Raw genomic sequence first — 24,646 nt, 5'->3', positions numbered from 1 at the left:
CTTTGTTTTATTCTATTCTTGCTAATTACCTAAACCACCACCTTCTCTAATGATTCCTCAATTATCATGTGTTTATATAATTGATGTCTTTGAAGATCTACAAATTTGCAAATCACATGGCTCTTCTCCAAGTACTTCTAGTTAATTTATCGGTTATTTCACCAAATATCACTGAGTACTTACAAAACTCACCAAATGCCATCAAAGTTTTCAAAATTCACCAAATGTCACTGACAAACAATACAATGACACCTCGTGCCACTAATAGCATATGGACGTTAGTTTTCCATTAATGCAATTCTTATTTCACCAAATGTCATTACTTTGGAAAATTATTTCACCAAATGCCATTACTTTTTAAAATTAATACACAATAATAATTTATTTTAATGAATACAAATAATACATTTTTTCGATTTTCGTGACGAATATTGTTCGGGTAAGGTTTTGGGGGTCACTTTGACCCTTTATGGGTACAAATTAAACTCAAAATTGGCAAAAAAAAAACGTAAATACCCTGTTTCGCATTTTTTTCCGAAAAAAAATTACGATATCGACATACAAAACGGGGCATATATGTTATTTTTTAGCCAATTTCGAGCTTAATTTGTTCCCATAAAGAATCAAAATGACCCCCAAAACCTTACCCGATCAATTTTGATGGTTAAAAAATAATAACACGCTAATCGAAATATTTTTCAACACACAAAACGGACCATTTACGTTTTTTTTTTTTTTTGTCAATTCTGAACTTAATTTGTTTCCATAAAGGATCAAAATGACCTCCAAAACCTTACCCGATCAATTTTGATGGTTAAAAAATAACGACACGCTAATCGAAATATTTTTTAATACACAAAACGGAGCATTTACGTTATTTTTTTGTCAATTCTGAGCTTAATTTATATTCATAAAAGGTCAAAATGACCCCCAAAACCTTATCCGATCAATTTTGATGGTTAAAAAATAACGACACGCTAATCGAAATATTTTTCAACACACAAAACGGAGCATTTATGGTTTTTTTTTTGTCAATTCCGGGCTTAATTTGTACTTATAAAGGGTCAAAATGACCCCCAAAACTATACCCGAGCAATTTTTGCCACGAAAATGAAGAAAAAAAATATTATTTTTATTAATTAAAATAAATAATTAAAATGAACCAATCATATTATGACACGTGTCAAGATTTAATTTTAATGACTAACGGAGTTAACGGTCGTTAGTCATTAATGGCATTTGGTGAATTTTTTAAAAGCTCGATGGCATTTGGTGAATTTTGAAAACCTTAATGGCATTTGGTGAATTTTTTAAGTACTCAGTGGCATTTGGTGAAATAGCCGTTAATTTATTTGACATTGACATTGACATTAACCGGAAGGATCGACCTTGAGAACATCAATTGTGGATTGAGTATAGATAGCAACGATGCCTTTAACTAATACAATATTTGGTTTATAATGCATTTTATTTAAAAATATTAACGGACCAACTCAACCAAAAGTTTAATTTGATAATTAAGGTCTGGGATTTTGTGTACGGGCGATGTCCAGATGGTTGATAATAATTTAAAATAACATTTTTACATGAATGTTAAGTACGGTCAAATAATCCATTCTGATAAAGTAGGATATGTAGACATACGACATCGGCTTATATTAGTGCATTTTTGTAGTTTTGTTTGTAAATAGATACATGTGTAATTATTGACATGAAATTATTTTTATTGAACTTAAATTATTTTCACCAAACTAAAATTATTTTTAATAATTAAAACAATTCTCTAATTTTTTTATAAATAAATTAAATAACAATGCATTTTGTATGCGACTAGCCACGGTATATGGCCGGACAAAGTAACCCTTATAAAACTGGCTGAGTAACCCATGTAACACAGTAATAGTAACCGAGTAATCTCTAACAATGACTAAGTAACTCCTATCTATAACACTGATTGAGTAATCGCTATAACACCGATCAAATGTCAAGTGTCGCTGTCTCGTGACCTGGCTGCGAGACCGGCTTTATATATTAGTGATATGATAATTTATCACGCCCCCTAACACGAGAGCCCATTGGGTTTGAAGTGGCCCTCCACATACTCTGCGCAAAATATTCAAATATTCTACTTGAAAGTGGAGGTGGATGAGATTTGAACCCGTAACCTTTGTGTCACGTTAGCTCCGTTATCATGTTAAAAAACCAACTCAATCAAAAGCTTAAACGGATGGTTTACACAACCACTTTTAATATGAGTGAATACATTCATTTCTAAGTGACTATAGCACAAACTTCTTACATTCTGTCACAAATTCCTAACTAATTACTATTTCATCGTACTGATACAATATCCAAAAAAGTCGTCATCAACTGATGGAGAGGAGAATGCCTTTGTTAAAATGGAATTCAATTATGTTCATCTTCAACAAGAAGCTGAGTACAATAAGGAATTGAAGGAGCATCAAGTTCATGACCTAGATATGAAGGACAGCAGTGGGCCAATAATTCTTAGGAAGGGCAACATACTTCCTTCGCCCAAGTTCAAGAGTAAGTCAAGGAGGAAAAGCTTTTCTGAAGCCATGGCCAACAATCCAGATTTGCAGAAGTGGAAAACCAGAGAAAGGGCTAGAAGAAGAAAGAAGAGTTTGCTTCTTAAGATTGTAGCCTATCCTAACATTAAGTCTAGTTTTCATGCAGGTATGAAGAGGAAAGGTGGTACGGTAATGAGTCTCTTTGAACATCCAAGGAAGAAGCTTAATAACAGTTTTTGTTTTCGTAATTCTAGTTCTAAGTGTAGTTGTATCCATTTTAAGACTACTCACAATCTAGCTTGTAGCACTAGAGAAAAGAAGTAGTCTTTGTTTCCCTGTTTTGCTTACTACGTTGTCAAAAACAACAAAAAAAAAAAAAAAAAAAAAAAACTACTCGTATAAAAACCTTCCATTTAATGATGTCTAGTCTCTCAAAGTGCGTATGGAGAACAATAAAAAGTTAAATGAAATATGAAAATTTAAGCTTTACAAAATGACTTTTTTTTGTTGAGCTTGAAACATACTACCTCCGTTCCACAATGATGTTTCTGTTTGGAATCTTTGACTTTTGAAAAATAAAAGAGAATCTTTTAAATTTCTTTATAAAAACAAATATAGTCATGTGGGATCTAATTTTATTCGTCTTGGTGAGTAGATTATTAATATCTATTTTCTATAATTTTTGCTAGTTTGAGATTAAAGATATTTACGGTCAAAGATGAATAAAAATTTATATCGATTTACGTACAAAGGTTTGAAACGGAGGAAGTACAATGTATAGATTAGACATAGAGATATGCATTATTCATAAAAACCAACTAACCAATAAAAAGATTTTGTCAAAAAAAAAAATAAATAAATAAATAAATTGTTGCTACCAAGTAAAGCCTGGTAGAGTTGATGGGTAACTCACCTTGTGACTTTGAGGTCACAAGTTTGAACCCCACTATATAAAATGTTTGGGAGAAGGGGATTTTCTTAAGAGTCGGTTCGATAGAGTTTTTATCTCACCATTTAAAAAAAAAAAAAAAAAAAAAAAAAAAAAAAAAAATTTGAATATATTCAAGTTGACAAGGTATAGTCGGAAAAACTACAAGTAACATAAAAGGGTCTCCGCTTTATTAAATGAGAACTAAAGTTTCATACAAGTTGCTTAACCCACTGCATCTTGCTTTTTGAGGATTACTTGCTGGTTTAAACTTTTTAGTCATAAAATCATCTTCTACTAAACCGTTAAATGGAGTACTAATTTAATGTATTATATAAACCGTTGAATTTGATTTTTCCAAAAAATGTCCATCCATTCAAATATTCAATTGGACATTATCAAAGTTCAAACAAAATTCAAGAGTTGGGCTCACGGCATAGAATGCATTAATGCAATTACGTAAGCTACTACTTGTATTTAATTTCTTTTTCAAAGTCACCTTTGAATCTTTATATCTTAACTAATGCTTAGGGTCTATTCCCTTCGGCTTAATTTCAATTCAGTTCAATTCAGGTCTAATTTCCTTCTCTCATAAAATATTCAATTTAATTCATTTCAGTTCCAATCAGTTCAGTTCAATTCAACTCGGTAAATAAGAACATGCCCTTAATTAGTTAGTTTAATTTTAAATATTCTTTGTCTCCCTATTTTGTTATAGATAGCTAAATACCCCTCATTCTTAACTCGTTCTAATAAAAATAAAAATTAATAGGATTTCGCGAAAAAAGCTTTTGATATTCATCTAGCTCTAAACACAAAAATCTAAACATTTAATAAAACAGGAAGAGTCTTTCATAGTTCCATATCTAGAAAAATTTACATCAAAGGAAAATAGATATTTCCTAAAATATTATAATATCAATTTAAGTAAAAATTATAACAAAATCACAAAAAATGTTGTTAGCACACAAAAAATTGATTGACACGATTTTTTTTAATCAATCAAAGATGGTCAAAATCAACTTTGCAAAATTACACAATTAATGTAATTTTTTTTTATTGATTTTCTTTTCTTTTTATGATTTTCGAAAAAAGAAAAGAAATCAGTTGACTTCAAGAAAATTACTCTACATTATTACAAAGAGATTAAAGAGTATAAATGGAGCCCAAGCTCCGACATGACACTAATTTCACCCCCAAGGCTTTAACTAACCTCAATGATTAGACTTTAATAGAATACTAATCAACCACAAGTCCACAAGCATATACGACTAGAGTTGTCAATTCGGGTAAACGGGTCCGGTTTAAGTCGAGTTAGTGTTGGTCGGGTTAGTGTGGGTCGGGTCAATACAGGTTAATATCGAAACCTATGCAGGTCGGATTTGGGTTGGGTCATGCTTGAGTTGGGTCACGTCGGGTCATACATCTTCCCGGGTTTGAGTTGGGTTAATAAAAGGTCGGGTTACATTCGAGTCGGGTGAATAATAGGTCGGGTTAAATTCGGGTTTTTACGGGTTAAAACGAGTTAGGGTCGTTCTCGGGTTTGAGTCGGGTTCGGTTCAAGTCAACTGTTTGCGGGTTATAATCAGGTCGGGTCATTCTCGAGTTCAAGTCGGGTTCGGTTTAGGTTAATAATTTGCGGGTTATAATCAAGTCGGGTCATTTCCAAGTAGAGTCATTCTCGGGTTCGGTTCAAGTCAATAATTTGCGGGTTATAATCAAGTGTGGTCATTTCCAAGTCGGGTCATTCTCGGGTTGCGGGTTATAATCAGGTCGGGTCATTTCCAAGTCGGGTCATTCTCAGGTTCAAGTCGGCAAGTCAATAATTTGCGGGTTATAATCAGGTCGGGTCATTTCCAAGTCAGGTCATTCTTGTGTTCAAGTCGGCAAGTCAATAATTTGCCGATTATAATCATGTCGGGTCATTTTCAAGTTGGGTCATTATCATGTTAAATTTTAGGTCGGGTAAAATTCGGGTCGGGTCAATAACAAGTCGGGTTGAATTTGGGTCGAGTCAATAACAAGTCGGGTTGATTTCGGGTCGGGTTTGTAACATGTCGGATTGAATTTCGAGTCGGGTTAGTAACAAGTCTGGTAAAATTCGAGTCAGGTTAGGAATAGGTAGGGTTGAATTTAGGTCGGGTTAAATTCGGGTTTTGACGGGTTAAAACGAGTTTGGGTCAATTTCGGTTCAGGTCGGGTTCAGTTCAGGTCAATAATTTACGGGTTATATTCGGGTTGGGTCATCTCTAGATCGGTTCATGTTCGGGTTCGGGTCTTAAATTGGTCAACTCGGGTCTAGGGTTGGTTTCAGGTCGAGTCAGGTCGGGTTTGGGTCACCATTTTATCGGGTTCAGATGGGTCGGTTAATAATCGGGTTCGGGTCGAGTCAGCTTTTGACAGCTCTATATACGACGTAGAATATATGGCAACTTAGGGCATGCTCTCTTCAGCTTATTTTCTGTTTAGTTCAGTTCAGCTCCAATCAGTTCAGTTCAATTTCTAATTTCTTTCTCTCATAAAATATTCAGTTCAGTTCAGCTCAGCTCCAATCAGTTCAGTTCAATTCAATTCAGCTCAGTAAATCAGAACATGCCCTTACTGGGTGAATCGCCTTCAATAGTTCAACAAACGCATTTAGAAACGTCGGTAGTATGGTACTCGATCGCTAAATCAGATGCTGCCGAAGATGAAAATTTTCTAAACGTAGTATATATTCCTGTTAAGTTTACTCAATATACATCAGACCTGACCAAAGATGAAAAATTTTCTAAACGTAGTATATATTCCTGTTAAGTTTACTCAATATACATCAGACCTGACCAATTCTCCCATATACAATCAGTAGTAATGCAGAGAATACTTGTATAACTTTCCAATAGCATACCAAAAGAGATGAGTTTAACCAAAATACAAACAGCATGACAATGGATGCTCAATGTTAATTACGTACGAGTTGTTGGAATAGGCGACACAAAGCTTCACATCTCTACAATGTCTCCCACCGTTTGCTTCCTAAATAGGAGTATATATATGCAAATGTTTTAAATGCTGTAAATTAAGATAATCAATACCTCATATTCCGATCATCCAAAATCATCTCTCTCTATACCACTCATAAAATTAGTGGTCGGTATGTGACAAAACTCTTCCTTGCCTTCCCTAATTGGCCCTTTCCCTTTACAATTTTCCCCCTCAATGAACAGATGATATTCACTAACAGTTGGAAATCTAACAGTTCCGAACCAAAAGCCGCTAAATACACAGCATCTGTACTCCCCAAAAAAGGACTTCAGGAGCTCGGAGTTGGGTCACATAATCTGAGTTACAAAAATACTCCAGGCCAAATAATTTGAGCCTAAAGAATAGAATGTCACCAATATATCTTCTGAAGCAAAGACGAGTCAAACGAGACTCATGATCCCACAACGTTGGGAGTTGCTTTAGCCAAATGCCCTTTAACATTTCCAGTAGCCGGTCCAGCAGAGGTTTTATTGTCAGCTCCAGTGAGAGATTTCTTTATCTGCCCAAAGATGAAAATGAGAAACAGAGTCAAGGCAAGGACATATTAGAGAACAATAAAGTAGAATCTACAAAGAAAATCATCAAGTACCAGTGCTAGGCGCTCTTTGTGAACATCATTAACCACCTATGGAAACCAAAACAGATCATCAATATGATACGTAGTAAATCAATTAATGAAACAAAAAATTTACATGGATAACTCAATTTCAACCACATTCAAGAAAAAAAATCCCACCTTTTCATTTTTCAGGGAATAATCCTGAGTAATATAAAAAATTTGGTTATATTTATCTCTACTGTTATTTTCTTTGTCTTTGTCAGGTCAGCTATTGTATATAAGAATAACACTTCCGATTAATTTCATAAAGCTGGAATTATTCTTAAATAACAGAAAGGTGGGATTGATCAAGATTATTCATGTCTAGTTTTCTATTAAGTATATTTCATGTCTCATTTTTCTTTAGCACATTATCTGATAGTAGCTTACTGGTTTCTTGTAGGTCTTAATTTCATCTCCAGTAAACCCTGGAAGAGTCATATTCCAAGTTCTTTCTGCAATGACAAAACACATTCACAAATTAGAATATAGACAAACCAGATATTGATAGCTTAAAAAGTATGATATGACAGTACACGTTATGTATATGTATTATCCACGTCACTGACCTAGATGCAGCAATATGTCCTTTGCTTCCAATGTGTTTGACTTCCTATGTTTGGCCAATGAGCAGCCAAATGTCGTAACCTGCTCAGAAATGATGCACAACAGCATTATCATATTAATTTGATGCATGGGAGGTTTGAGTAAGATATACTAAAGATGTTTCATAATTGATTGACAAGAAGGGTACAGTGAGGATGCAGCTTCCAGGATGTCAAAGGTGACAACATGCTTCAAACAAGAAGAAAAATTGGAATATATATATATATATATATATATATATATATATATATATATATATATATATATATATATATATATATATATATATGAAACAAAAGGTGTACAACATATAACTAAATCAGTTAAGGAATTGAATTATTCAGTAAATCAGTAGCACAACTGAAACACAGTATGGCATTATAAGAGCCTTACAACCAGCAGAATATGAGCATAAGCAATTCAATGGTATAAGAAATACTCAAACTAGCTACATCCCATAATATTTAACACCTTCTAAAATAAGAGGGGGAAAGGGGTCTGTACAGCATTCTCAGCACTATCTCATATGTACCAAAATAATTTTTTAAGCTTAACTAAAAAAATTGACCAGTCAATAAAATCTTCAGCAATATTGATCAATAAAGGAAGTGAAGGTTAAAACTCAAAGATTATCAGAATAAAGGAGGTGAAGGTTCAAACTCACCGAGTCAATAAAATCTTCAGCAATATCGACTAGAACATCTTCAACATCAGGATCTAATTTCTCAGATGGATCAATCTGTTGATCAAAAGTGAGAACTTAAAATATTCAGAAATCTTGACCAATGCAACTATGCAAGGGCAAATAGTAGATGTTAAAGATCATTCACCTGGTTCACAAGCTCCTGGATGCTTCTTTTGCTGAGTATAGTGCTACAAGGTTCAGGAATTTCTGCAGCATTTACATTCTCAATAGGACCAGAATGGACAATGGCTACTTGCCCCGTTGCAGAGGAGGGAGGCTTCTGATTTGCTGATCCCTGTACCCTGACAATTTGTTGTTGATTAGGTAAAGGTTGCAACACTCTTGATGCTGGGAGCTGCTGTCCATAATTCTCTTGAGACTGATTTGATGCTGAAAAATGTTGCTGCTGCTGCTGCTGTGGAGATGATAAGAATTGATGTTGCTGTTGAGAGGGATGTAATTGCTGTTGCTGTTGAGAAGGATGTAATTGCTGTTGCGGTTGTGATTGCAATAATTGCTGTGGTTGGGAATTTGCTTGAACGGGCTGAGGTGGCTGCTGAGGGATATGAGGTCTCTGCTGTAGTGACTGGGGATTCACCTGGGGTCTAAAAGATTGAGAGGGCAAAGGGGGGCGCCCTTGTTGAGCAGACAACCATGGCTGATGTGGAGACTGCTGGGTTTGTGATGTACTGGGTGTTGATGTATTTGGTGAAGTTACAGAAGAGGCCCTCAACATGCCATGTCCTTGGAAATTCTGCATATTTAGAAAACAGATGGCATATACCACATCATTACATTGTCTAGGCACAGAAAGTAGATTACATACAACGAAAGACAAGCGAATAAAAAATTCTACAGAAATGCAATAACTTTTGATCACCGCAAGTCCACAACAAACAGCTAAGTATATATGTGACACATACAACCAATAAAACAATGGGAACAAAGGGCATGCTAAAAGAAGAGCATGAGCGGTGACAACCAGGGCCAAATGAAGAAAGGGGTGGGTAAATAAGCTGGTTGACAGCAAAAACTCCCCTTTGGTGGGGCCTTCAACTAAAAATCCAACTTCAAGTGTAAAATTATATAACCCAGCCCTTATGTAGCATTCATCAATCAAACCTTAAGCCTTAAATTTTCCCTCAAAAAAAAATATATATATAAATAAAAATAAAAACTAAAGAATAAAAATAAAAAAATCAGTCAAACCTTACATCTAGTATGAAGATTCACATCCACACTCAATTTTCAGCATTTCCCTCTTCCAAAAAAGGGCAGAAATGCTTACATTTTAAAAAGTATAGATATACATTCACATTAATCAACAAAAGCCAGTAGAAGATGTTGACTGGAAAACAAATTAGAGCTTAAGAGTGGCTCTCTGTGACACCCGTAGTTAAGGGACTTTTGTGATCAAAGCCCCACTTAGGAATAATTTTGTGCTAATATATTTTTAGTAAATATAATATTATAATAATATCATGTAGAATTGTAGATATCAAAACAAGTCACAGACATCAGCTGACTTTAAATAGAAATAATGAATAATCCAAAGATTGTGCAGACAGCTACAATGAGCGGAGAAAATGACTTTACATAATAATAGAGGCCCAGAGTACATGAACAATCCAGAAATACATTATCACATTCCCTATGACGGTAAATTTAAGCAACACAACTTTATCCTGATGAAAGTGAAAACTCTCAGTCTATTTATTCATCCAAGACCTGACAAACACTTCAATACCCAAGTCCTTTAAACATATACATCATCAGATACCTGACAAACTGAGAACTCAAAATAGATACGTGTAATTTATTATTATTTGAGAACCCATCAATCCATCAATTTGAAATCATTGAGACTCACAGTGTCTTCTAATTAAATTCCAGTTGTGTACAAAATTAAACATTAAATACTCTACTACTACAAATGTTCAGAGCCAATTGAAATATAAGCTGTCAAAATAAATAAATAAATAAAATAAAAATCACTCTCATAGAGTCATAGCCATAATCAAATCTAAGGAGCATATGTAAAGGAAAAAAAAAAGGAATATCAATGTAAAAAATAAAAAAAAATAAATAAATAAATAAAAAGGAACCAAAATCAAGTTTTTTCAATATAAATTTCTGCTCAGTGTTTGTCAAAAAAAAAAAAAAAAAAAAAAAAAGAACCAAAATCGTGAAGCTCATAGAGCTTATCCTTCTTCAAGATTACTAATGATTTGAAATGTAAAACCACAAGTGCACATCAATTGCTGAAAAGCAACAAAGGCACCACTTCATAAAATTTTCACTCCCAAGTTTCAAACGACATTTGCCAATAATAGAACCCACGTTGCTCTTGGCTTTTTATTCAACTATATATTAGTGCATAGTCTTGTAATTTGGTGAGTGAGTTTACTTGAACTAACCAGGGTCCAACACAATAAGCTCCAACAAGAGACAAACACAAATGCCAATACCACAAGAAGAGCAACTAGGAACAAGGAACTAAAAGGTATTAACAATATATATATTGTTTGAAAGAGTGCATTTCAGAGAAATAAAGAATAAATAAGAGAAAGAGAGGCCTCTAGAAAGGTCTAAATCAGTAGCTCTGAGAAATTAGTGTTAATACCCTGTCAACTTGCAGAACTACCAACAAGCTGATTTGAATATTTTGAATTCAACCAATTGCAGAATTTTGGTCGGTGGATTCAAATGTAACTTCAAGAATTAAGCTAAACACTACAAGCACCTCCATATAATCAAGAATTTTAGCATTTTAGAGATAATGTCCCAATGCTTTGCATTCTAATTTCCACAAACCACTTCATACCATGTAGCTTTCTTACTACAGCTGTTGTAAAGAAGGGAACTGAAACATCATAGGAACTCCATGAAATAACATCATCCAAAATGTACTCTAAACCCTTGCCCCAAATTGTAACAACAAATTAGATACTCCAACCTGGTCAAACACCATTTCCAAGAAACTAGGTATTTCAACAACCAAACCCGAACATTGTGTCTTACATTGGAGACTTTCTTCCAAGGGTAGGCTACTCCTTTGGTCATATCAAACAAGGACTTTATCTTTACATCTTTCTTAAATATATAAATGAATTTCATGCCAATAAAATTCAACTATATTTAGATGGAATTCATGGAAAAGTAGAAAACCTTGATCAGTTGATTCTAAAAATATTATTTGGATATTCTCCTACTATAGCTGCACATGCAAAGATGTAAAATTGATATGAAGACTTGGCATAGCTCTTCAATAAGGTCAACATTCGACCTTCTCCCTCCAGGTAAAATGCAATCCATCCTCACTAGAATAGCCAACACAGACATAAACTCATGTAAAGAATTGGCATTACCCTTCAATAAGATCAACATTCACCCTTCAAATGGAAGAATTTTGTAGCCCCATACAACAAGGCTCAAACAAAGACATGCAATTATGCTCCTCCTTTACTAAAATTTTTCATAAGATATAGCTTTAGGGAAAAAATCTTATAGAAGTTATTCCAAATCGATAAAAATTAAAACCCACTTCATGGCAAGGCAATGTGAAGTGAGCAGCTCATATGAAAATGGCACAGAAAAAAAAAGTTCATGACAATCAGTCTCTATCACGCTCCCACACATCATTCTTGTCATGACATATTTTTTCTTGAAAAATCAGCCAACTGAAAAAAAAGTATGCCATCCCACTATTGTTAATCGCTATAGCCCTCCACATTTTCCTCTATCTTACACCAAACACAATTCCCCATTACGTAGGTCAATTGGTGATTACAAAAATACACCCTTAATAAAATAATAATGACAATTACCACTAGTAAAAATCAATCAATATGGGTGCCTTCTTTCTTAAAAAAAAAAATCAATATGGGTGCCTATTTATAAGTTCCATTTTTTTTTCTTCTATATTATAGAAAACATGTCATTGGAAATTTTTTAGTCGTGTTGTGGATATAATTAGAAAAATCTAAGCAACATACAAGTATGAAGCCCAGATTGGTATGCACGCCACATTAGCCTTGCTGACAAACTTTAAAAAAAAAATTGAAATAATTTTGGCTAGTGCACCCTAAAACAGCGACTTCACAAGTATTTGAGTTAGCAATAAGCCAAAAAACTTAATTCCATGAGATGATACAGAACCCACTCATACATGAATCAAGGCATGATTTGGTTCATTCCATCAGTAATTCATAAACTTGTCATTACATAAGCTCAATTTTTATACTTCAGTATAGCCTTCACACAATTTTATGTCATGAATATGGTCCACAAACCAACTTTTATGGATAAATCTTACTCCATAATCCATATTTCACAATTCACAAATAAAAAATAATTAGTGGACCACATTCATGTTAACATGTCTTTACAAGTTCATGAACTATAAAATGATTATATCATGACTCAATTCAAGTTCATATGGAAGTGGCCCTACATGAACCGACTAAGTTAAAAAAAAAAAAAAAAATATTTTAAAAAATTGGCTGATAGCTCAACAAAACAATGATCGCTAGTGTGTCCTAAGAAGACTACGCACCAAAACTTGTCATTCTGGTGAGTAACATCCATTTGTACCCCCAAGTAGTGATCTTAAGCATGCCCAATCAGTCCAATTTCAGGTTCAATTCCCCTAATTTTTCTTTGAGCTTATCTTATAACTAATTTGAATATAACAAACACATCACAACATATTTTTACTTATATTGGTTGTCAATTGAACATGAAACTTCACTCATCAGAACTTATTTTTCCTATATTTATAAACTCTTACATGAACTCAATTTCTCTATAATAAGTGAAAATAAGTTCAACAAATATAGGGCATAGTATGAATTCTCTTCAACAAATTTTTTTTGACATCATATAGTTTAAACTCTATAACTAGCCACCCATATTGATTTATTTTCACTTTTCTCCATTTGGACTTCTTTTCTCTCCATAAATTACTTGTGATATTCTTAATTTCTTCTTTGCTAATTAATCATGGTAATTGCTTATTTACTTTTTTCCATTATTATTATTGCTATGACGATTAAAATCTAATCATTATTATCATTTTACTATGTACTTTGATGATTAATCACCAATTCACCAAGCATAAGAGAAAGCATGTGGTGGTGTATCGCACTAATAGCAGAAAGTAGATGAACTACTTTTTATTAGTTCTTGAGTGGGGTGGGTGTTGAAGAAAGAAAAAAATTTGTTATAACATGAACAATGTGAAGGGATGAGAAAGAGCAAGAGAGGAAGCCATGGACTATTTGTTTAGTTAATGATTGTACATCCTCTAAAGGAAGATGAATGAGGTTACAATGTAATGAAAGCATAAAGCTCAAATAACTAAAGTTAGCCTTCCACCATGTATCTTACTGAATTGAATCTAGACATATTTGAATATCCCAGACACCAAGGACTATTCCCAAGGGACATGATTTATGCTATTTTTCAAGATAACGCTTCTTCAACTTATTTAAATTACATATACGAGATAAAATCCTCTCATGGAATCCAACTAGACACAAGCACCAGATTCCGAAAACACTAAATTATTCCACTGATCAATTCTAAATAATTAATTCTCAAACAATGCAAACACACATACTTCAACTAGAACCGTCCACAGTAAAACTAGATGCATCAACCAGCATACAGCCTTAATTTAAACTACTGATTTCACAAAGAAAAGCACCACACTTGCTGCAAATCAGTCCTTACGAGCATTTAACTAGTTTGCAACCCTCTTCTTTTACTGAATGGTGGGCTGCCTGTTTCGAGCATTTGGCAAGTAATATGTTGGGGGAATTAATAACTTCTTGTTGGGCAATTTGGGGAGCTAGGAATAAATTTGTGATTGAGGGGGAGATAATGGAGCCATTGAAGACTTTTGAGTATGCAAAGAAGATTATTAATGAGCTGCATTCTGGTTGTTCTAATGCAGCGACTACTTCAAAGGGTGGGTCACTCACTCTTTCACATCTTCTTTGGCGTCTCCAAGTGCAGGTCAAGTAAAGGTGAATGTGGAAGCAGTAGGTTAGGTTGATAAGGGATTAGGAATTGTTCTTAGGAATGAGGAGGGCAGAGTGGTGGCAGGGGCATCAATTCAGTTTGTCGAGATTTGGGAGCTGAGTAATTGCATGGCTCTAGAACTGAACATGAAGAATGTTTCTGTGGAAAGTGATTGTCTTCCAATAATTCAAACTTTGAGTGACAAGAAGAGGGGTAGCAGCAATCTGTTTTTTATTTTAGATATTTATGCCTTGTTATCTAGCTTTGATTTGTTGTCTTTTTGTTTGTTAAGTATAGTGGTAATAAGGTTGTTAATAGTTTGGCACAATTCCATTTTCCAACCCATGGAGGTTGGCAATCGATTATGGGTAGACAGTATTCATAAAAGTATTGATGTTGTAGCTCAGTCAGATTATCAATATAATCCCAATTGTTGGGTTTTAAGAAAAATACTTCCTTTATGCTGGTCGTCCACTTGTTTATACTATTGCAGACATTGAATACAATTACTATCTAGAAATAAAAGTAGACTATACTTGATTCACAAGATATTCCCAAAGTATACTAGGTTTGATGGAAAATATGATTCTCCTAGATTCTACCGCTTAATTCAAGGTCATTGCTGTTGTTATTGCAATTCTTCTTTATAATTAGCTTAAAGAATATATTGGAGATATCATGTCAAATTTCTAACGAGAGATAGCGAAGATGCGAATATAATGTGTATTTACTAATAAGACTTGTTCCTCTTCCTCTACTGCAGCTCTAAAGTTATCTGTTCTCAATCTTATATTTACACAAAAAGATACCAAACAAATGAAAAACTCACTACAACTCACTAAATGAAACACTAAACCTGGACTTTTGATCTAATATAATAAAACCAATGAAGAAGATCCAAAGAAACCAAACATAACCTGGGTCGCAGACGGCATATTATTGGAAGTAGCCTGGGGTCTAATTCCAGAAGCTGCCTGCATTGGTCTTTGCTGGTGAAGCGCCGAAGGCGAAACCCCACCAGACCGTATCTGAGAACCTATCATCCCCATGCTCGGCATTCCATGCATTATAGGCTTTGCCTGCAAAACATTTCCACACACAACTGAGCATATAGTGATCACAAAGTATGAAATCAACACAATTAAGCATGATCAAATACTACTTCATCAATCTCCATTTCTAGCATAAAAACCAATTCTTGCTCCAAACAACAGCAATCTATAAACAACATATACTTTGAAATTTCACAGCACAAAATCAAATTTCAACCAAAAACCTAAAGCAACATTCAACATAAACTCCCACAAAAATCCAGCATCGACCCATCAACCCCAGAAAGCCGAATTCCAGTATTTGACATCGATCAATCAAAAACAAATCAACCCAATTCATGAAATCAAAAACTCAAATCAATCAAAAACACAAACATGACAAATTACCGGAGAAGGGGAGGAAGAGGGGACAACAGAAGGATCGGGAAGACTGACAGGATTGCGAGGAAGAGAAGCACCATACTGAACACCAAAAGCGGAAGAAAACGAGGCGGCGGGTTGAGTCGGACCAGATGAAGCATGAGCAGGAACCCCAATAGCAATGCCACCCCTCTGCGGCGGCGGAGGGGCAGCAGAAGATGAAGTTGATGACTGGAATTGGGAAGAGAAATGTGAATATTGGGAAGTAGGTTGTGACCATGCTGGTCTACTAAATGCAACCGGTTGCTGTTGTTGATGTTGTTGTTGGTGTTGTTGGTGTTGCTGGGGGTAAGAAGGGTGTGAATTTGTGGGGTTCAGATTAGGGTTTGAAGGTGGTTGTTGTTGTTGTTGGTGGTGTTGTTGCTGCTGCTGTTGTTGTTGGTGGTGTTGTTGCTGTTGTTGTGGTGGTTGTTGCTGTTGTTGTTGTTGCGGTTGTTGCTGCGGTTGTGATTGTGATTGTGGTTGTTGCTGCGGTTGTGATTGTGGTTGTTGCGGCAGTTGTGGGGGTGGAAGAGAAGGAGTAGACGGCAGTTGTTGCGACGGCGGTTGTTGCGACGGCGGTTGTTGCGAAGGCGTTGGTGGTTGAGAAGGAGAGGGAGAAGGGTCTGTTGGGTGTGAAGTAGTGGTTTGTGATGAAGGTGGTGTTGGTGGTTCCATTGAATTAGAGTGATTAAAATTGGGGGGTTTTTTTCAAAGGAATTGAATTGGGGGATTTTTGGATGAGGTGAGAAGGGAGTGACTATTTATATGGATTGAAGTGGAAAGTGACAACTTGGGAGTTCCAGTACTATAGTTGTGGCTTTTGTGGGGGAGGTTGTGCTCTTTGCCTCTTTTTATTGGTGACATTTAGGCCTTGTTTGGCAATTGAATGCCGGCTGTTGGTTGTCGGTTGGTTTGATTAAGTTGTTTGACTGACTGTTTGTATTGGTTTTTTGTTGGGTGTTTGACTTTTTATAGTCTAAAAACATGTTTGATAAAATTGGCTGTTGGATTATTAGTAACTTAGGTAGCCAAAAGCCAAAAGCTACTCCAAGTAGATTTTCATTTTGGCTTAAAAGTCAGCTTTTAGCTAGCTAAAAAAGCCATTTACCAAACACAAATTTTGGATGTTTGACCAAATAAAAAAGCCAAAAGCCAATAAAAAAAAAAGCCAATGAAAAGCCATTTACCAAACAAGACCTTAGTCCTTTACGTAATATCAATAGGGTAATTCATAAATTCAACAAATAAGTTAGGGTTAATATTGTAACTTTGAAGTAGAAATCTGATGAGGTATCAACGATTCAACGGCTTCAGTGGTGAAAGTAGCTTTAATGGAGACTGAGTAATCAAAGCTTATAAATAGTTTCAATGGAGGAGAACGATAACCTTCTCTTTTAATGGTTAACCATGCCCTAATTTCTCTATTTTTTTCTTAGGGTTTTCGTTTAATTTGACGACGAAGCCGCTGAAAATAATGGTGGAGATGGTGGTTCCTGTGCAGTTTCAATTGAGGAGGAAAGCATGAGTAGATGGTGGAGGGAAGTAGATACAAGGGTGATCTGATTTGCGCAGACGAAGGACGAATATGCCGAGTCACTTTACTCATATTGTGTTGTCAAGTCTAGGTTGCTTTATTTTCCTTCCCTTTCTATCTAACTAGTATTTAGCCCGTCACGAGTTAAACTTGTTAGTTAAAATTTTTTTTTATTGTATACTTGGATTGTTGTACATTTAATTTTCACCAGGCATAGTACACCTGGATCAAAACGACAAGCCCAAATGAATAAAACGCGTGCTTATTAAAGCAAAGAAAGGCGGAAAGAACATTAGGTATAGATACAAAGAACGAGACATTAAATATGGATATTTACTTTCCTTTAATTTAGGAAAAGATAATTATTAATTGATCTTTAATTGCCCACATATTAGCTATCATATCTTTTCAAAATATTTGACTTTTCCAAATTCATTTTTTCTCTCTCTTCATATTAATTTATCCTAAAAAAATTCAAACTTTTCCAAAACAAAACGTTCAAGTTTGTACTGGGAATTTTTTTTCAATAAATAAAATGAAATTTTGACTTTTACCACCTCCATAAAACGACATATTTGCTTTTACCACTTACATAATTTAAAGTTTTATTTTACCACCTCATAAAAAATTAAAGTTGGCTTTTACCACCAAAACCCAACTCCGGTGACAGAAAAGTGTTGTGGGACCACAATAATGACTCCTTTTCTAATTTTTCCCCAATTTCTTTCGATTTCATTGTTTATTTAAATACGTCTTCTTCATTTCTCCTAAATGAACTTTAATTGAGCTTTAAGTTGGCAAATTCTCCCAAAATCCTCAAAATTTGCTCTTCCCTAACAATCTTATCATCCAAATTTCCAGATTTGTGCTCTTTGAAAAAGCCAGTTGATTGAGAAATTGGAAGAAGGTAAGTTGTTCACTTAATTCCCAAATTACATGAATTATTAAATGTATTTTCGCAATTATTGCCGTAATTATCTTCCAATGTTTTGGTATCATTGTAATTGTTAATATCATTTACGAATTGAGCCCCAAATTCAAAGGTTCAAAATTAGGGTTCGTGTTAAGAAAAATTAATTTGGGGTTTTTTGAAATTGTAATTGGTTGATATAATTAAGGTTTGGCAATGATAATTGTGTTCAATTAGAATAAATATTAATGTTGTTGGTTGTTAATTGCAGAAGCAAATGTCTTCCATAAGTCTATCACCTTCAAAAGAGAAAAGATGCCAATGTAGAGTTCCAATGGCAAGGCTTACTTCTTTGTCAGGATTCTCGAATCTTCGTCAACAAAGACCCAAGCTTTTGGTCCCATCCTTGTTGAAGATGACGACGCCTTTCTTAGTTGTTCTGCTTTTGTGGTGTCACCTCTCCTTCAACTGCCAGATGACAAAGTAAAGGAAAAAGGTGAGAAATTTAGGGTTCAATTTTAACAAAGAGATGAAAAATCTAAGGAAAGAGAAGAGAAATTCATAAATTTTAATGGAAGGTGGGTGAGAAATTGAAAGGAAATGAATAGGGAATATGGGGTTATTGAAGAGAGAAAGGGAAATCGGGTTCGGAGACATTTAATTTGGAGGGAAACATAAAACTGTGGACCCCACAACACTTTTCCATCGCCAGAGTTGGGTTTTGGTGGGAAAAACCAACTTTAATTTTTTTATGAGGTGGTAAAATAAAACTTTAAATTATGTAGGTGGTAAAAACAAATAAGTCGTTTTATGGAGGTGGTAAAAGTCAAAATTTCCTAAAAAAATTATGGCAAATGCTATATATAGCACATAGCATTCAATTCAACGTGTTACTTTTGCCAAAAGTCTATTTTTTTTCTTCTTTTGTATAATTGTATAGTTTCAGTTATAGAATTTATTTGAATTTGTTTCTTTTGCATAATCCCTATTCAATGAAACCCACATGAAATTGGAATGAAAAGTGAGTGTTTTTGGGGGTAGTATATGGAGTTGAAATTTAACGAATATAGACATTGAGTTAACTTCTGCCATATTGAATAACACCCATATAATAACATGAAATTTGGCCTAAATTTTTTTACGAATATTTTAAGGTTTATCAATTTGGGTTGAAATATTTTTGGGTAGTAATATATATGCTATTGTGATGATTTTTAAGTAGATGCTATAGCTTTTGTTTGAGATGTTTCTAATTAATATGCAATAAACTATGTTTTGTTAATAAAAGGCTACTTATTTTCATGTTTACAGAATTTACCATGCTTGATTTTAATTTGAATGGACCTTTGATTGAAGAGGAAAATAATGATGATGAACCTTTTATTGGCCAAACCTTTGAGACTCAAGAAGAGGTATTTGTCTTTCATAAAAAGTATGCTAAACAACATGGTTTTGTTGTTCGTAAAGATCGTTCGGACACTAGACATGGTAGGACTATCAGACGTAATTTTTTTTGTCATTGCGAAGGGAAAAAACCTTTGAAAGTAGTTGACTTTTCTAAACCTCAAAGAAATAAGGAATCATCAAAATGTGATTGCAAAGCTCATATGCGAATTACATTGAAAAAATGTTTCGATATATATCCAGAAGAATGGCATGTATTGTGGATATATTTTCCGAGATATTATAGTATATTTGATAGAGTTTGTTTATGGTAATTGTGTTTATCTTTGTGATTATTTCCTAGTTTCTAGGTTACCAAAGATAAGGTAATTCTAGGTTTGCTTGTACTCTATATATTGGTCGGTGTTCCATAATTAATAAGAATTAAGCTGTGTTTCCACAAAGTTTAGCATGGTATCGGAGCCCTAGGTTATTTTAATATTATATATATATATATATATATATATATATATATATATATATATATATATATATATATATATATATATATATATATATATATATATATATATATATATATATATATATATAAAACATGGTGGACGAATGCAATACTCCACCACCATCAATCATTGAGTGCAATAGTGGCCGTGGGGTTGCCATTACATTGACCAATCAAGGTCTTGGTTTGAGTTCTAATTGTCAGTTATTTATACATGACAAATCAAAAGATATTACAGGTTTGGTGGGCAATACCACAATTGTCGAGAATCGTGTGAATAATAAATTTGATGATACATCTTGGATTATTGACACCGGAGCTACACACCACGTTACAGGAGAAAAATCTTGGCTTTTTGACACAAAGAGTCTTGAATGTTCAGTAGGGTTACCAAACAGTGAAACAGTGTTGACTTCTCTTGTTGGTTCCGTTCGTTTGTCGGACAAAATTACTCTAATTGGGGTGCTTTATGTTCCTAATTTGAGTTGTAATTTACTTTCTGTTTCACAGCTTAATGATGAGCTTAATTGTGTAGTCCAATTTAACTCTTATATGTGTGCTATACAGGATCAAACGAAGGAGTTGATTGGAATGGGAGCTAGGAGGGACGTATTGTACTATTTTAGCAAATCAGATTCGTGCATCATGTTGGTGCTATCGACGCAAGGTCTAATTTGGAGCTATGGCATCGTCGTATGGGTCATCCTTCCGAGAAAGTAGTTAAGTTTTTTTCCTACTGTTAATAGTAAAGATAGTCTAAATAAAGGGTGTGAAGTATGTATGTGTGCTAAACATCCTAGAAATAGTTTTCCTTTGAGTGATAATAAGGCATCTAGAATATTTGAGAAAGTTCATTGTGATTTATGGGGTCCATATAATCATGTTTCGTCGTGCGGAGCTCATTATTTTTTAATTATTGTTGATGACTATTCCAGAGCAGTGTGGATATACTTGTTGATTGATAAAACTGAGGTGTTACGTATGTTTTTGATGTTTGTTGCTATGGTAGAAAGACAATTTTCCCAAACAATTAAAGTCATGCAAAGTGACAATGGTACCGAGTTTAATTGTTTACTTGATTTTTTTGCTGCAACTGGGATTATTTTTCAAACCTCTTGTGTGGGTACACCGCAATAAAACGGGAGGGTTGAGAGAAAACATAAACACATTTTGGAAGTAGGGAGAGCTTTGAGATTTCAAGCCAAATTACCTATTTATTTTTGGGGTAAGTGTATTCTTGATGCGGCTCACTTGATTTTTAGAACTCCTACTCCTTTACTTCACAATAAAACTCCTTTTGAAATTCTTTTCAATAAACCACCTCAATTTGATGCTATTTGGATGTTTGGGTGCTTATGTTTTGCTCATAATTAGAAAAACAATGGAAATAAATTTGCAAGTCGGAGTAGGAAGTGCGTCTTTGTAGGGTACCCGTTTGGAAAGAAAGGTTGGAGGTTGTATGCTCTTGAGTTTAAGGTTTTCTTTGTTTCTCGTGACGTTAAGTTTGTTGAGGATATTTTTCCGTTTAGTTCCCCGAAAGATGTTAATATTATTTCTCAAGGTTATGAGTCACGTTGGGATGTTCATGACGATTTCATTAAGTATGAAGTGCGGGATGAGAATGTAGATTTTTTGGGTGAAAATATGGGGCTACAGGTAGGGGACGAGGCTACCAATTCTAGCTCCCAGCAGCACTCGCCACGAAGAACAGCAACCACTAGGCGCTGGAAAACCAGCGGGTGCTGGTGAGGCCACGCACCACCAGCCCCCAGCTACTATTCTACCCGCTGGAAAACCAGCAGACGTTGGTGCGTCTGGCAGCCCATCTAGTGACCATGGTGCATCTGGCAGCTCATCCAGCGAACACTAGGCACCTCAGCCCGTAGAGCAGCATGTTCATAGTAAGCAAAGTTCCACAGAGTTATTGAGCCATGGCTTTCGTGAAAAGTTTCCTTCAGTCAAACTTCGTGATTTTGTGACTCATTCCGTATTTGCTAAAAATCTGTCACCTTCTCCTCCTCCGTCATCCACACCTTCTTTAGGTACCCCTTATCCTATATCACATTATATAAATTGTGATAATTTTTCTATGAATTATCGTAAGTTTCTTGCAGCAATTGTGAGTGGGCATGACCCACGGTTGTTTAAATAGGCTATGAAATCTGAGGGTCAGAGGCATTCGATGAAGGAAGTGTTGGGTTTCGGTGAGTCCGACCCACCGCGGAAGGAAACCCGACCCCAAAACCAAACTCACAATAATTATAACCATAAGCATAATTAACATAAACACAAGACTAAGTAAGAGATTATTACCTTTGTAGCGTGCTTCGCTCACCAAATTGAGCTCTTACTTGAAAGCCCTTTAGCTCCGCTCACACGGAGACCTCCTTCGAAGTCCACCCGCAACGCGAGCACCAAACTCGGTCTATTGCCTTGGAGTTAGCAAGGCCCGACCTCAAAACCCAAGTAATTAGTGTTCAAAGGTTTTCACACTGTGATGCCTTTTTCAACACTTACTCAAGTGAAGAATCATAACACCCAAGGTTGGTATTTATAGGCAAAGGCTCTCAAAATTCCCATCATCTTTCCATGTGGGAGATTTTGATTTTATTCATTTTATTTTAAATCTAAAATAAAATAAATAAGCAAGCTACTAATAAATCAACAAGTGTCAAGCTCACATGAGAGGTTAGGTGAGGACCATTTGGAGGAGGGGGGACCAAACTTGCTCCCCACTCTCCTTGTAAAAACTGACCAACTTACCTCCTCACTCCCCTCTTTGCTTGCGCCACATGGCAGCCCCATTTGGGCACCAAGGCACCCCAAGTGGGCTGCCATGGCTTGCTACCACCTTCCCCCCAACAGGCTTATGCGTGCGGGATGCTGCTGGCCGAAGGCCACTGCTAGGAGGCCTCGCACTATGTGCGGGCTGCTAGCTGCAGCATGCTAGCACGCCACGCACTAGGTGCGGGCTACTAGCTGCAGCTTGCTAGCAAGCCTCGCACTTGGTGCGGGCTGCTAGCTTCGGTTTGATGCTCGTGCTGGGCGTGGCGCGCCATGCCACATGCATCGCTGCCCTTGCGCGCCAGCACGCACGCACTGCTAGCAGTGCTAGCACGCTAGCTAGCTAGCATTGCTAGCTTGTTGCTGCTAGCGTTGGTGTGTGGCACGCACCAGCCAGCCTAGGCTTGGCTTGATGCGCTTGCTAGCCACCTTGCTAGACTATATGCCCCTAGCACTCGGGCATTCCGACACTAGGGGTATTTTAGTCATTTAGTTGATTTATTAGTAATTTTCCCGTCTCGTCTTTTATCATTTTCGACTCGACTTCCGACGCTCGATTTCGACGCTCCAAGCTCGAATTTCCGACGTCTAAATATTAATTACTCGGGCGACTCATTAATTCCTTTCGAATTAATTCATCGCTTCGGTTCGCTAGTTGCTTGGGTGTGACGCGAAGGGTTCAGTCAAGATTAAGCTGTAATATTAATTATACATTAATATTATTGATCGGAAGCGGCCTCCACCCAGGCATTCCGATCACTTGACCTCACTGAATAATTAGCTTTCTAATTATTTCGAACCCTCTATCGGAATAATATACTTGTTTGAAGGACACCATTCCTTTCAGGAAGAGATACAAGATTTGGAGAATAATGGGACCTGGACTCTAGAGCACCTTCCACCAGATAAAAAGGCTCTAAGGAGTCAATGGGTGTATAAGACAAAATTTTTGTCCAATGGTGAGGTTGAACTTCTTAAGTCTCATTTAGTTGTTTTTGGGAATCATCCACGGGAAGGTATCGATTATGGTGAAACGTTTGCTCCAGTTGCAAAAATGACCATAGTTCGAGCATTTCTCGCAATTGCCGCTTGTAAAAATTGGAAACTCCATCAGATGAATGTTCACAATGCCTTTCTGCATGGTGATCTTCGGGATGAACTATACATGAAATTGCCTCCTAGTTTTGAGAATTCTGACCCTACTCTAGTTTGTCGACTGAGAAAGTCATTGTATGGCTTAAAGCAAGCTCGGCAATGTTGGTTTGCAAAATTGACTTCAGCTTTGAAAAAGTATGACTTGTTACAGTCTTACTCTGATTATTCTCTGTTTACATATAATAAAGATAAAATTCAGATTAATGTCTTAGTATATGTTGATGATCTTATTATCTCTGGTAACAATTCCGCTGCACTTGTTGGTTTTAAGGCTATCTAAGTGACTATTCCAAGATGAAAGACCTTGGTCCTTTGAAATATTTTTTGGGTATCGAAATTGCCCGCAGTTCGGAGGTTTGTTTCTGTGCCAAAGAAACGTATACTTTGGACATTATTTTCGAGTCCGGTTTGTTAGGGGCAAAGCCAAGTGGCTTACCCATTGAACAAAATCATAAACTGGGTCTTGCCACTGGCGAATTTTTATCAGATCCTGAGGCTTAACGGAGG

The 24,646-nt window shown here is 35.6% G+C and overlaps 2 protein-coding genes across 2 annotated transcripts; one reads left to right on the top strand and one right to left on the bottom strand.

Moving 5' to 3' along the window:
• Nucleotides 1-6,238: 6,238 nt before the first annotated feature.
• Nucleotides 6,239-16,567, bottom strand: LOC145570585 (transcription initiation factor TFIID subunit 12-like). Its single transcript, XM_081629706.1, has 8 exons — nt 15,836-16,567; nt 15,314-15,475; nt 8,518-9,126; nt 8,352-8,426; nt 7,651-7,729; nt 7,472-7,536; nt 7,073-7,108; nt 6,239-6,982 (listed from the first exon to the last, which is right to left on the bottom strand). The coding sequence occupies exons 1-8, from the start codon at nt 16,523-16,525 to the stop codon at nt 6,875-6,877; spliced, it is 1,824 nt and encodes a 607-aa protein (XP_081485832.1). The 5' UTR covers nt 16,526-16,567; the 3' UTR covers nt 6,239-6,874.
• A 3,726-nt stretch (nt 16,568-20,293) lies between these two features.
• Nucleotides 20,294-24,419, top strand: LOC145571277 (uncharacterized). Its single transcript, XM_081630341.1, has 5 exons — nt 20,294-20,916; nt 21,136-21,205; nt 21,575-21,856; nt 22,071-22,319; nt 23,832-24,419. Exons 1-5 carry the CDS (start codon nt 20,294-20,296, stop codon nt 24,417-24,419), a joined length of 1,812 nt encoding a protein of 603 aa, XP_081486467.1.
• Nucleotides 24,420-24,646: the final 227 nt, after the last annotated feature.

Source organism: Chenopodium album, chromosome 12 (assembly GCF_948465745.1).
Source record: "Chenopodium album chromosome 12, dcCheAlbu1.1, whole genome shotgun sequence".
NCBI classification, from domain to species: Eukaryota; Viridiplantae; Streptophyta; class Magnoliopsida; order Caryophyllales; family Amaranthaceae; genus Chenopodium; species Chenopodium album.
This window is presented reverse-complemented; position numbering and strand designations above follow the sequence as displayed.